This window comes from Salvelinus sp. IW2-2015, linkage group LG14 (genome assembly GCF_002910315.2).
Source record: "Salvelinus sp. IW2-2015 linkage group LG14, ASM291031v2, whole genome shotgun sequence".
NCBI lineage: Eukaryota > Metazoa > Chordata > Actinopteri > Salmoniformes > Salmonidae > Salvelinus > Salvelinus sp. IW2-2015.
Genome location: NC_036854.1, coordinates 9671401 through 9686580, shown reverse-complemented (window position 1 = coordinate 9686580; position 15180 = coordinate 9671401). Strand labels below are relative to the sequence as shown.

Below are 15180 nucleotides of genomic sequence, written 5' to 3'. Positions count from 1 at the left end.
CAAATGAGTGTTTTTCCATTGGTCATGTTCACAATAATCACAGCGATTTAGGCCCCAGTACCTCACAGATAGGGGGAAGGCATAGCTAAACACATTCAGACAAGCATGACATCACTGACAGGAACCAATTGTTCAGTAAAATGAATGGCGCAAGCAGCTTAGGACAACAACATCATAGATCTTCCTGGATGTTAAGTAAAGAATCCTGAAGGGACTTTGAGGAGGCTCTTATTCCCAGAAGCACCAATACCATGCAGGCGGCAGATGATCACATGACCTACTTCAGCGTTATCACTTTGTGGGAGAGGCTTGACGAGGAGCCATTCATCACTCAACTGTACAGGACCCCCGACACCTTGCTTAGATCACCTCCACCCTTTCCAGCTGCGCGCCATGACATCTGAATGCCCGGAAATCAATACCCCTTTAAAGGAACCCTTCAACCCTATCCCACTGAAGGGACATACATCAGGACTGACATGCCAGTATCCCCTATGTCTTCCCTGCTATCTGTCCAGCATCTGAGCATGTCTGGATGAAAGCTGAGAAACTAAGAGTAGAATGAGTAATCAAGCAGTAAGTCAGTACTTTTTTGCCCACGGGGTGGGKAAAGGTTCACGGCTGAGTTTGACCAGTGACAGGCAACCGAGGCTGTTCACAAGAAAATGTACAACAGAGACGGAAAGGCAGGGAAACTACAGAGTGCTGAATAAATGTGTCTTTTGTTGCTAAACTAAGGACGACACCCAGCTGCCCAAATGCTCTTCTCGTTCACTTGTGTTTTCTCTGCACAGACAAGCCAAGTCAGTCGCTGTTCAGATCACACTGTTAAAAACAGTCATGTGTGGCAGTGCTACCGAGCCTTGTGGGACCCCGGCCTGAATAACAAAACAGATTGGGGAGAAAAAGGGTGATAAAAAGAGTGAATCAGAAAAGTGTTAGGCAATTCTCCAGTCGTTTGCCTTTAACTTTGCCACTTCGCTAGGCAACGCAATGCACTGCATCATGGCATCACTGACTTCAAAGCGCCGGGACTATTAATTATATATCAGATGAGATGCGCCAGGTGTACAGGAGCCTTAGGAGATCAGATCAACATCTCGGCTGCACTTTAAGAATTCACGACCAAGAGGAAGAAACATTTAGATGAGGAAAAGATGGAGGGAAGGAGGGAGCAAGGGAAGGAGGAGAAGGGGGTCTTGTGTTACAGTACAGACAGCTGTTAAACATTACTGGGTTAGTGGGCACGCTGGTGGCGAACGTAGCCCTGCTGCAGTGTAACATCAGACCCCAGGCCCCCCTGAAGCTCCCCTGAAGCCTAGGCCTCCCGGACACTGAGAAGAGACTATATGGAGGAGACTATATTGAGCTTCAGCATCAATCAAAGCAGCAGAGTAAATCACTATGAAGGCTAGAGCCTGACGCCTACACTGTCACCTCACTACAGGACATCATAACCAGAGTGAGAAGGGAGGGAGAGAAGAAGAGAGTCCGGAGACAGGAGCAAAAAAAAAGAAGTTAGAAAGGACGACAGAAAAAGACAGTAAGCATGAGAACATTCATGATATCAAGAGTGATCAGAAAGAGCACGGTGGGGAAAGTGAAAGAGAGAAGGAGTTGAGAGGTAAAGACAGAGATAGATCAAGATAGAGTGTGAGTGGTGAGAGTAAGAGAGTTGAGGTAGAAGTTCTGCCAAGGCTGGGTTTTAAAAGGAGCTCGCCAAGCTGGGTTAGCGACACCGTTCAAAGTATTAGGGCGGTCACAGGCCCAGACAGAGGTAATGGATAACCAACACATGGAAAAGAGTCCCTGCTCCACCAGATGCCTTTAACAGCTCTGCAGACAGTTGTGCTGCAACGGTTTTACATTTACATGTCAAACAGAGGTATGTCGGAGGTATGTTTTCCAAAAATGTGTCTGGTGACTGCATCTTGGGCGACTGGTGGAAATCGAAGCTGCATTTTGATGAGCTATAGTGTTATCAAATGGTTTAGGATCCTCATCACAGATGGTGTTTTTTTGGGTATAAAGCGTAGGCTTACAGTATGCAAAGACTTTCCTTGGTGGGCTGCTCTGTTTCCAAACACCTAAACGAGAAGGTGACATGTTTCTGGCATCCAGCTCAGTAGAGAGACGGGATCATAACAAGTCACCATGAGGGATATGACATAAGTAAAACTCAACTTGGATCAGCGTGAGGGGCAACTCCCACAAACACTGACAGATACTAAACARGAGGATAAATATAAAAAAGTCCAAACAAGACAAAAATCAATTCAATTAAAAAATTAATTAAAAAATTATTTTAAAAATCAACACATTTTCTTATACCGATCAAAGGATGGAGGATGCAGATGGGACTGCACACAAAAGGGTAGGTTATTCATCACCAGCAGAACTGGACTGTGATGATCGGTAGATAAACTATGTGACTAGAAGTATGTGGACACCTGCCCGTCGAACATCTCATTCCAAAATCATGGGCATTAATATGGAGTTGGTCCCCCTTTGCTGCTATAACAGCCTCCACTCTTCTGGGAAGGCTTTCCACTAGATGTTGGAACATTGCTGCAGGGACTTGCTTCCATTAGTGAGATCGCACTGATGTTGAACGATTAGGCCTGGCTCGCAGTCGGCGTTCATCCCAAAGGTGTTCCAAGGGGTTGAGGTCAGGGCTCTGTGCAGGCCAGTTCTTCCACACCAATCTCGACAAACCATTTCTGTATGGACCTCGCTTTGTGCACGGAGGCATTGTCATGCTGAAACATGAAAGTACCTTCCCCAAACTGTTGCCACAAAGATGGAAGCATAGAATCGTCTAGAATGCCATAGTATGCTGTAGGGTTAAGATTTCCTTTCACTGGAACTATGGGGGCTAGCCCAAACCATGAAAAACAGACATCTCCAGGCATCCGCCAAACCCAGATTTGTCCGTCGGGCTGCCAGATGGTGAAGCGTGATTAATCACTCCAGAGAACGCGTTTCCACTGCTCTAGAGTCCAAAGGCGGCTAGCTTCTTTTGCTGACGTTGCTTCCAGAGGCAGTTAGGAACACAATAACATGTTTCGCAACAAAGGACAGACGATTTTTACGAGCTATGCGCTTCGGCACTCGGCGGTCCTCTTCTGTGAACTTGTGTGGCCTACCACTTCGCTGCTTAGCCGTTATTGCTCCTAGTCGTTTCCACTTCACAATAACAGCACTTATAGTTGACCGGGGCAGCTCTAGCAGGGCAGAAATGTTAGAAAGGTGGCATCCTATGACGGTGCCAAGTTGAACGTCACTGCGCTCTTCACTAAGACAATTTTCTGCTCATTTTTGTCTATGGAGATTGTATGGCTGTGTGCTTGATTTTATGCACCTGTCAGCAACGGGTGTGGCTGAAATAGCCGAATGTACTAATTTGAAGGGGTGTTCACCTACTTAATATATATATATATATATAGTCCCAGTCAAAAGTTTGGACACACCTACTCATTCAAGGGTTTTTCTTTATTTTTACTATTTTCTACATTGTAGAATACTAGTGAAGACGTCAAAACTATGAAATAACACACATGGAATCATGTAGTAAACAAAAAAGTGTTTATAATTTTAGATTCTTCAAAGTAGCCACCCTTTGCCTTGATGACAGCTTTGCACACGCTTGGCATTCTCTCAACTAGCTTCAGTTGGAATACTTTTCCAACAGTCTTGAATTAGTTCCCACATATGCTGAGAACTTGCTGGCTGCTTTTCCTTCACTCTGCGGTCCAACTCATCCCAAACCATCTCAATTGGGTTGAGGTCAGGTTATTGTGGAGACCTGGTTATTCGATGCAGCAATCCATCACTCTCCTTCTTGGTCAAATAGCCCTTACAAAGCCTGGATGTGTGTTGGGTCATTGTCCTGTTGGAAAACAAATGATAGCGAGACTAATTGCAAAGCAGATGGGATGGCGTATTGTTGCAGAATGCTGTGGTAGCTATGCTGGTTAAGTTTGCCTTGAATTCTAAATAAATCACTGACAGTGTCACCAGCAAAGCACCATCACATCTCCTCCTCCATGCTTCACGGTGGGAACTACACATTCACCTACTCCGCGTCTTACAAAGACACGGCAGTTGGAACCAAAAATCTGGACCACCGGTCTAATGTCCATTGCTCGTGTTTCTTGGCTCAAGCAAGTGTCTTCGTCTTATTGGTGTCCTTTAGTAGTGTTTTCTTTGTAGCAATTTGACCATGAAGACCTGATTCACGCAGTCTCTTTTGAAAAGTTGATGTTGAGATGTGTCTGTTAATTGAACTCTGTGAAGCATTTATTTGGGCTGCAATTTCTGAGGCTAAAAACTAATGAACGTATTCTCTGCAGCAGAGATAACTCTGGGTCTTCCTTTCCTGTGTTGGTCCTCATGAGAGCCAGTTTCATCATAGCGCTTGATTTCTTTTGCGACTGCATTTGAAGAAACTTTCAAAGTTCTTGAGAAATTCTTCTGGATTGACTGACCTTCATGTGTTAAAGTAATGGACAGTCGTTTGTCTTTGCTTACTTGAGCTGTTCTTGCCAAAATATGGACTTGGTCTTTCACCAAATAGGGCTATCTTCTGTATACCAACCCTACCTTGTCACAACAACTGATTGGCTCCAACGCATTAAGGAAAGAAATTACAAATGAACTTTTAACAAGGCACAACTGTTAATTAAAATGCATTCCAGGTGACTACCTCATGAAACTGGATGAGAGAAAGCCAAGAGTGTGCAAAGCTGTCATCAAGGCAAAGAGTGGCTACTTTGAAGAATCTATTTTGATTTGTTTAACACTTTTTTGGTTACTACATGATTCCATGTGTTGTTTCATAGTTTTGATGTCTTCACTATTTAGGAAATAGTCCAAATAAATAAAAACTCTGGAATGATTAGGTGTGTCCAAACTTTTGAATGGTCCTGTAGGTGTACATCAATTACACTCTGTCATCAATCTGCTTTAATGATAAAATGAGGCCTTTGGAAAAAGAGACAATGGGGGCAGCATTCAGACAGACAACAGGACATCTGTCATAGCCTGGGCACATATAGTTGATTATGCAGACTGAGTTCCAGCCTTTGACCTAAAGGAACAGGAAGCAGTCTTTGACCTAAAGGAACAGGAAGCAGTCTTTGACCTAAAGGAACAGGAAGCAGCCTTTGTCCTAAAGGAACATGAAGCAGTCTTTGTCCTAAAGGAACAGGAAGCAGTCTTTGTCCTAAAGGAACATGAAGCAGTCTTTGTCCTAAGGAACAGGAAGCAGTCTTTGACCTAAAGGAACAGGAAGCAGTCTTTGTCCTAAAGGAACAGGAAGCAGTCTTTGTCCTTTCACACATTTCCCCCAGGGACCTTTGAGACAAAGAATATTCTCTGGATCAATGACAACAAATGCGGAAAAAGTAGTAAGAAATTGCACAAATCTGTTGAATAGCGGGCGTGGTGTGCTATAAAGAGTCTCTCTCATTTCAGCAATAACTTTCTTCATTTCTGACAAGGCCGCCCAACAGAGACAGATCTGCATAGTAACGTCGTTTATTCATTCAACTTTATTTTTCTTCAGCCAAAGCTTGTTTAACGCAGCGACTTTGGTGTGAGCATCTCCGAGCTAGGCCAATCCAGAGTGATGTAACCTAATGGGTATGTCTCGACTCTCGTCTCTTGCCAACATTGATGCAAGGTGACAGCTATGTACACAGGTGTGTCCCCCAACAGAACCCGCTATTGCCAACGGGCTAGCTCTGCTACCTGTGTATGGGAACTGTCAGAATGATGATGGTGGTGAGGAAACCTCACCTGATGTGAAGAGAAGGCTCAGTTTTAATGCCCTAGCTACATAACCTTGTCCCCAGGCTAATTGCTAGAGAGCTGGCTGGTGGACAGGACTACTACCTTATCCCACATCTCTAGTGCTAATGTTTAGCTCAATATCTAACTCCTGATGTTGTTCTATTGGAATCCTCTCCAGCCCCAGTCTGATCAATATTGTCATTGTTGCTAGGTACCGTTGTCATAAGCCAGAGACTGCTTTGAAACAAGTGCCTGTGGGGGAAAAAAACAACCAAAGTTCTCACTATGGTGTGGCCATGAAGAGATAAACAATTATCGAGATGCAAGAAGAAAAACGACCATGCCGAACAAGTTCATAAACAACTCAACCAGGAATAAAACACCCAATAAAAATATGTCTTGAGAAAATGGCTCAACCAGTCACTCAAGAACAAGAAGTTGACTGTCACACCGGTTCCATAAAACTATGCTGATCTATATACTTACTCTTGATGAAATGGACTACCACCCTAACGCCATCTGTTCATGCCTTTAACATATGGCAACGTGTCCAATTTTCCGTAGCTGTATCTCCTCAGAGGCACCGGGGAGGGCTCTCTAAAGTGCAGCTGGTTAGGAAAATGACCATCGGGGGAGAGAGACAAAACACACAGCTACGGCAATTAAGTCAAATTGATTCCACAAACGCGGGGGAGGCTACAGCCACACGTCAGCAGCTGATAAACGTGTTCTGTAGAACAGCACACCACGAAAGACACTATACACATTATACCACGTCCCACTGTACACTACTGTAAAACACCTACATATAGAACACATGGCTGAACATACAGTACATATACATCAGTGGAGGCTTCTCAGAGGAGGAAGAGTATCATAAAAATATAAATAGTGAAACATTTTAAAAAGTTATCCTTTTTAGATAAAACTATACTAGATATAATAACATCACCAAATCCTGTATTAAAACACACTGTTTTCCAATGAAGGTCTACAGTTGCCTCAATAGAACTCTGCAGGGTAGCACCATTGTGTAGCCGGAGGACAGCTTCAGTCCTCTTCACTTTCACTTACTTAGCTAGCCAATGCAGCTAGTTAGTTTGGCCTACTCAAACATATGGCTCAAACAGAGGGATGCTATGTTACCTAACTGGRTACAGCTATCCACAAGTGAAGGGAAAAGGTGAGAGGAGGAAAGAGTGTACATGTGAGAAGGAATTCCACAACAAGCAAAATTATCATACTGTTTTTTTTTAGGGGTGATCATACTGTATGATGATCAAATGATCATACTGTTTATATGTGGCTGCTATGAAAGTGAACTGTGTTTGCGTGTGATATGGGGTCTATTCATTCCGGCGATTCTGTTGAAAAAAAACAATCTTAAATGGAAGTGAACGGGACGAAACAGGGATAAACACACCTTAATTTGTCCGAGCAAGAAGACAAGTACATTAGAGTGTCTAGTTTGAGAAACAGATACCTCACAAGTTATGGCAGTTCATTAAATAATACCCGAAAACACAGTCTCAACGTCACAGTGAAGAGGCGACTTGGGATGCTGGCTTCTAGGCAGAGTTCCTCTGTCCAATGTCTGTGTTCTTTTGCCCATCTTAATATTTTCTTTTTATTGGCCAGTCTGAGATATGGCTTTTTCTTGCAACTCTGCCTAGAAGGCCAGCATCCCAGAGTCGCCTCCTCACTATTGACGTTGAGACGGGTGTTTTGCGGGAACTACTTAATGAAGCTGCCAGTTTAGGATTGGTGAGGTATCTGTTTCTCAAACTAGACACTCTAATGTACTTGTCTTCTTGCTCGGACAAATTAAGGTGTGTTTATCCCTGTTTCGTCCCGTTCACTTCCATTTAAGATTGTTTTTTTTCAACAGAATCGCCGGAATGAATAGACCCCATATCACACGCAAACACAGTTCACTTTCATAGCAGCCACATATAAACAGTATGATCATTTGATCATCATACAGTATGATCACCGGGATCTTCAGTTTCTTGGAAATTTCTCGCATGGAATAGCCTTCATTTCTCAGAACAAGAATAGACTGACGAGTTTCAGAAGAAAGTTCTTTGCTTCTGGCCATTTTGAGCCTCTAATTGAACCCACAAATGCTGATGCTCCAGATACTCAACTAGTCTAAAGAAGGCCAATTGTATTGCTTCTTTAATCAGAACATCAGTTTTCAGCTGTGCTAACATAATTGCAAAAGTGTTTTCTGATGATCAATTAGCCTTTTAAAATTACAAACTTGGATTAGCTAACACAACGTGCCATTGGAACACAGGAGGGATGGTTGCTGATAATGGGCCTCCGTACGCCTATGTAGATATTCCTTTAATAATCAGCCGTTTCCAGCTACAAAAGTAATTTACAACATTAACAATGTCTGATCAATTTGATGTTATTTTTTAAAGGACAAAAAAAWTGCTTTTCTTTCAAAAACAAGGACATTTCTAAGTGACCCCAAACTTTTGAACAGTAGTGTACATACATATTTACAGTACATACATGAACACTCATACACACCCCAGGGTAGGACTTAACTAAAAGGCTTTTTATGAACTCGTACTGAGTGTGCATCAATAAATATAGACCCACAGCAGTAAGCAGCTGAATGCTCCAGTCACTTCATCACAGGAGAAATACTATCCTGTAACTGGACATGAACTATATCTGAATGGATTCGAAGAGAACACAGTCTATTAATATGAGGTATTCTGCTGGTAGAAAGAAACCCCTATTAGACTAGGCTCTATTAATGAATCAGTACTGGGATGGAGAGTAGAGAGGCTCACCAGACAGCAGCTATGAAATCAGCACAGACAGACTCCGCTCTAATCCAAACTGGGAATAACGTAGTCACCGACTGGGTCAACTCTAGAGCCATCTTAAAACAGAGACGTATGGAGGAAGAGGACTCAAAGGAAACCGTTTGCTAACATTACAAACCCACTACGTTCCCTTCCCACTCTTCCCCTGCTCGACAGAATCGCCACAGCAAGGACTTACGAGTCACGTGTCATGGCGGTGGAGGCAGCAACTGGTGTATCCAGCACCAACAACTGAGAAACGTCTGTCTGTCTGAGAGGGTCTGCCTTCGTCTGTGTCCTGCGAGGTCCAGAGAGGTGTCCAAAGAGCTGACCGACAGCACAGTGAGGCGACTGTGTAGACTAGAGGCTCCAACGGGCCTGCTGCCACTATGACCCCTCCTCCAGGGGGCTAAATCGGGCGCTCAGGCAGCCCCCCACAGAATGAATCCCTCACCCCAGGAATAAACATGCTGACTGAAAGGCGTCATGGGACGGTTTTGTCCAGGGGCTTTACTGAGCGAGAGCACCCCACCACCTGACCTCTCACCTCTCCGGGCTCCTCCCTTGCTCCAAACCCATTCCTACCCCCTGCCCAACAACCCTTTAGCACTCGCAGTACAGCGCTCTGATATGTTGGTCCGGTGAGCAAGGGGGACATTTTAGATATGACTGACGGACAAGCCAATGTATATTTGTCTGTAAAGCTGTATCACCACGGAGTATCAGTTTGGCCATACAGTATCACCCAACTCAGTCCAAGTCTCTAGCTAAATCAATGGAACCATGTGACATAATGATAGACCCTTGACTTCACAGAGAGATATGATATAGGTCTTATCATACAGCGTGTGAAGCACTGCCTCATCGTATTGATTCATCAGACTCCATTCTGAGGTGTTTTAAAACAACATCTAGTCTTTTCCATTAAACTGTGATTTGGTAATTAAGAGAACGACATTCTGTCAATTCTGAAAAGTCAACCTAATTCAAATAGGAAATGTGGGTCAAGACTTTAGTGTGTTATATGTCAAGGATCAAAAGGTCACAAGGTCCCTTTCCAGACCGCCAGGGCTAGGTGGAGTTTACAGGAACACTGGGGTCCTAAATCAGCACCCAAATAGAATCCATACTCACTGAACCCTCAGGAGAGCAGGCCACTGGCCCCCCATCCCAAACCTTCACAACTATTGTAAGAGGATTAATTAATACTATGTCATTTGCTGACCCTCAGACTGCAGGAGCTGAAGAGATTGTGGCATCCTTGCCAGAGTAGGATGAAGTTGCCCTTAGACAGTGATCTAAGGGTAGATTTTGAGTCCGTTCCGACCCCACCCCCCCGCCCCCCCCCCCCCCCCCCCCCCACCCAACCAAAGCACCCTTGCCCGCCCTCTGGGACTTTCTCCTGTATCCATGGGGAAGATGGCACCACCATGAGAGTGTATGGAAGAGAACAAGAGGAGAAACTGGCAACTGTGACGAAACAAAACCCACCAACACAATAAACAAGCACTGTCTTAAGACAGCGATCATATATATCACTTCTTTATAGAAAGAGCTCTTCCCTCCCCAGTTACCATTTTATCCTTATGGTCCCTTGATCCTGTTTCTATGGTGACGTGGCCCTTTCATTCCAACGCAGGGAAATGGGACAGTGGATTTTCAGGATTAGGGAGACATCATTCTGCCTCTCAGACGCATTGTGTGTGTCCTTCTTTTGTCCTGGGTTAAAAACATCCTGCTCTGCTAAAAACACAGAATGAAGACCCGGTTCAGCCCAGGTCAGTAGTCTGGTGGGTTAGTACTAAACACGGCTCACTGTAGGCCAAGTCTCTTAACCTTGCAGGGAGGGCACAGGCCTTGCATGACTCAAATATATAAATATATATACAGTGGGGAGAACAAGTATTTGATACACTGCCGATTTTGAAGGTTTTCCTACTTACAAAGCATGTAGAGGTCTGTAATTTTTATCATAGGTACACTTCAACTGTGAGAGAACGGAATCTAAAACAAAAATCCAGAAAATCACATTGTATGATTTTTAAGTAATTAAATTGCATTTTATTGCGTGACATAAGTATTTGATCACCTACCAACCAGTAAGAATTCCGGCCTCACAGACCTGTTAGTTTTTCTTTTAGAAGCCCTCCTGTTCTCCACTCATTACCTGTATTAACTGCACCTGTTTGAACTTGTTACCTGTATAAAAGACACCTGTACACACACTCAATCAAACAGACTCCAATCTCTCCACAATGGCCAAGACCAGAGAGCTGTGTAAGGACATCAGGGATAAAATTGTAGACCTGCACAAGGCTGGGATGGGCTACAGGACAATAGGCAAGCAGCTTGTGAGAAGGCAACAACTGTTGGCGCAATTATTAGAAAATGGAAGATGTTCAAGATGACGGTCAATCACCCTCGGTCTGGGCTCCATGCAAGATCTCACCTCGTGGGGCATCAATGATCATAAGGAAGGTGAGGGATCAGCCCAGAACTACACGGCAGGACCTGGTCAATGACCTGAAGAGAAGCTGGACCACAGTCTCAAAAAAACCATTAGTAACACACTACGCTGTCATGGATTGAATCCTGCAGCGCACGCAAGGTCCCCTGCTCAAGCCAGCGCATGTCCAGGCCCGTCTGAAGTTTGCCAATGACCATCTGGATGATCCAGAGGAGGAATGGGAGAAGGTCATGGGTCTGATGAGACAAAAATAGAGCTTTTTGGTCTAAACTCCACTCGCCGTGTTTGGAGGAAGAAGAAGGTTGAGTACAACCCCAAGAACACCCTCCCAACCCTGAAGCATGGAGGTGGAAACATAATTCTTTGGTGCTTTTCTGCAAAGGGACAGGACGACTTGCACCGTATTGAGGGAGGATGGATGGGGCCATGTATCGCGAGATCTTGGCCCAAAAACCTCCTTCCCTCAGTAAGAGCATTGAAGATGGGGCGTGCTGGATCTTCCAGCATGACAACGACCCGAAACACACAGCCAGGGCAACTAAGGAGTGGCTCCGAAGAAGCATCTCAAGGTCCCGGAGTGGCCTAGCCAGTCTCCAGACCTGAACCCAATAGAAAATCTTTGGAGGGAGCTGAACGTCCGTATTGCCCACCGACAGCCCCGAAACCTGAAGGATCTGGAGAAGGTCTGTATGGAGGAGTGGGCCAAAATCCCTGCTGCAGTGTGTGCAAACCTGGTCAAGAACTACAGGAAACGTTTGATCTGTGTATTTGCAAACAGAGGTTTCTGTACCAAATATTAAGATCTGCTTTTCTGATGTATCAAATACTTATGTACGCAATAAAATGCAAATTAATTACTTAAAAATTATACAATTTGATTTTCTGGATTTTTGTTTTAGATTCCGTCTCTCACAGTTGAAGTGTACCTATGATAAAAATTACAGACCTCTACATGCGTTGTAAGGAGGAAAACCTGCAAAATCGGCAGTGTATCAAATACTTGTTCTCCCCCACTGTATATACGAAAACCAAGAAAATAACGACATTTCTTCCAAGGAACAGAATCGGTGAATGAAAGTGATCTTTAGTGTTCTGGAAAATTACTTATTTTAAAAGCGGTTAATAATGTTATTTTATGTTCCAGGCTTTTCTTTCTAGTCCCCCCGCCCCCAAAAAACGCAACAACGCGCCCATGCAAAGCCCTCACTCTGACACTCAGAAACATATTCCAGTGTCTGCCAGGCAAGCTGAAAATCTTTGCCAGTGTGTGCGCGGCATGTTTACGCTACCAGCCACTCCCCCTCCAAAACCACGGCTACTGGTATGATGTTACGAGCATAATTCAGAAGAGAGGGAGAGTTTTTTTTATAGCTAGAGAAGAATGGATTCACATTTCAGAGCTAGTAAAGGATGCTATAGGCCTAGTTAGCTAGCTCAAAGGGACATTCGAAGTTCCTTCCATAGAAAGCCGCTCCTCCTATGTACAGTCGTGGCCAAAAGATTTGAGAATGACACAAATATTAATTTTTCACAAAGATCTGCTGCTTCGGTGTCTTTAGATATTTTTGTCAGATGTTACTATTGGAATACTGAAGTATAATTACAAGCATTCCATAAGTGTCAAAGGCTTTATTGACAATTACATGAAGTTGATGCAAAGAGTCAATATTTGCAGTGTTGACCCTTCTTTTTCAAGACCTTGCAATCCACCCTGGCATGCTGTTCAATTAACTTCTGGGCCACATTCTGACTGATGGCAGCCCATTTCTTGCTTAATCAATGCTTGGAGTTTGTGGGTTTTTTTTGTCCACCCGCCTCTTGAAGATTGACCACAAGTTCTCAATGGATTAAGGTCTGGGGAGTTTCCTGACCATGGACCCAAAATATCGATGTTTTGTTCCCCGAGCCGCTTAGTTATCTTTTTAGCCTTATGGCAAGGCTGCTGCCATTTCATGCTGGAAAAATTAGGCAGTTGTCGTCACCAAACTGTTCCTGGATTGGTTGGAGAAGATTGCCTTCTCGGAGGATGTGTTGGTACCATTCTTTATTCATGGCTGTGTTCTTAGCCAAAAATTGTGATGAGCCCCACTCCCTTTGGCTGAGAAGCAACCTCACACATGAGTGGTCGCAGGACGCTTTACTGTGGCATGACACAGGACTGATGGTAGCGCTCACCTTGTCTTCTCCGACAAGCTTTTTTCCGGAGGACCCAAACAATCGGAAGGAGATTCATCAGAGAAAATAACTTTACCCCAGTCCTCAATAGTCCAATCCCTGTACCTTTTGCAGAATATTCAGTCTGTCCCCTGATGTTTTTCATGGAGAGAAGTGGCTTCTTTGCTGCCCTTCTTGACACCAGGCCATCCTCCAAAGTCTTTGACTTCACTGTGCGTGCAGATGCACTCACACCTGCCTTCTGGCCATTCCTGAGCAAGCTCTGTACTGGTGGTGCCCCGATCCCGCAGCTGAATCAACTTTAGGAGACGTTGAAGCGCTTGCTGGACTTTCTCGGGCGCCCTGAAGCCTTCTTCACAACAATTGAACCGCTCTCCTTGAAGTTCTTGATGATCCGATAAATGGTTGATTTAGGTGCAATCTTACTGGCAGCAATATGCTTGCCTGTGAAGACCTTTTTGTGCAAAGCAATGATGACGCACATGTTTCCTTGCAGTAACCATGATTGACAGAGGAAGAACAATGATTCCAAGCACCACCCTCTTTGAAGCTTTTCCAGTCTGTTATTTCGAACTCAATCAGGCATGACATGAGGGATTCTCAGCCTTATGTTCTCGCACACTCACGACCTGTGTTAATGAGAGAATCACTGACATGATGTCAGCTGGTCCTTGTTGCAGGGCTGTGAAATGCAGTTGAGAATGTTTTTGGGGGGATTCAGTTCATTTGCATGGAAAAGAGAGACTTTGCAATTAATTGCAATTCATCTGATCACTCTTCATAACATTCTGGAGTATATGCAAATTGCCATCATTCAAACTGAGGCAGCAGACTTTGTGAAAATGAATATTTGTGTCATTCTCAAAACTTTTGGCCACGACTGTATAATTCTGTGGAACTAATTCAGATGATACAGGTCATAAGATGCCCAGCCTTCGAGCCTCCTCCTCAACCCTCTCGCTCTATTCCAACCTGCAAAATTTCAGTTGCATCTTGCGCCATAGGCTACACTTGTCCATCACGCACGTAAACAACTAATGTAAACAGCGTAAACAACTAACTTGCCTGCTCTATCAGTACTGATTGGAGGAGTAATTTAATTTGCTAAAAGTAAAAAAATTGATTTCACAGTTTAAAAAATAAAGATAAAAAGTTACAACACCTGTTAAAAATGCAGCAGTAAGTGGAGTTGCATCTGTGAGATGCCGGAGAGGAAATTGTCCCATGGAGGGAATCACAGTTGTGTCTGAATCCACACATAAATCAGAGGCCTGCTGAGCTAGCTGGGTGGCTGGGGAGAAGCTTGTATTATTTGTTAGCAACCAGCCGTTGCTACAATAACCTTGAAAGTGGTAGAAGCAGCCTTGTGCAGTCTTCTGTAGTCTGTGGTTGTGAATATTCACTGATGCACAGCAGAGAGCTGGGGGGGAATCTGAGGACATGTCTGTCTGCATGCTATTACTAACACGCACAAGGAGCTTGAAGTCAGGCACTATCTTAGTACTGTGAGTAGAGTCTGACCGATGTAATGTAATGAGATAAATGTAAAAAAACGTTATTTCACAGGTTAAAAAAGGAACAGAAAGGAACGATATAAAGCAGTACTTTTTGGGGTTCAAACCTAGATATGCACTCAGACTCTTTGTGGATATGGGTCCTGGTCTGGTGTGGTCTGTGTAACTAACTGCCAAAGAGCTTTTTGTCCTGAGCAGTAAAGAGCTGAGTGATGAGGGCTGGTCCTGGTAGTTCCTTTATGGCACTGATCTCTGTGGCCCAAACACAGTCACTGCTTTCATTGCAGACGTACGTATGCTTGGGAATCCAGCAGAGACTGTTAGTGTCTGTCTAAAGCGGAGGGGACTGGGTTGTAGTGTGAGAGATGTAGAGGTAAAACCACCACAGAGACTGTTAGTGTCTGTC

At 44.1% G+C, this 15180-nt stretch overlaps 1 protein-coding gene across 1 annotated transcript in view; it reads right to left on the bottom strand.

Annotated features, from left to right (window-relative positions):
• LOC111972906 (protein enabled homolog) overlaps positions 1 to 8793 on the bottom strand; it is a 100116-nt gene extending 91323 nt beyond the window's left edge. The window contains exon 1 of the mRNA XM_070446764.1: positions 8604 to 8793. Within this exon, the coding sequence (XP_070302865.1) occupies positions 8604 to 8695 (92 nt within the window). The 5' untranslated portion in view covers positions 8696 to 8793. The remainder of the gene's footprint in view (positions 1 to 8603) is intronic.
• Positions 8794 to 15180: the final 6387 nt, after the last annotated feature.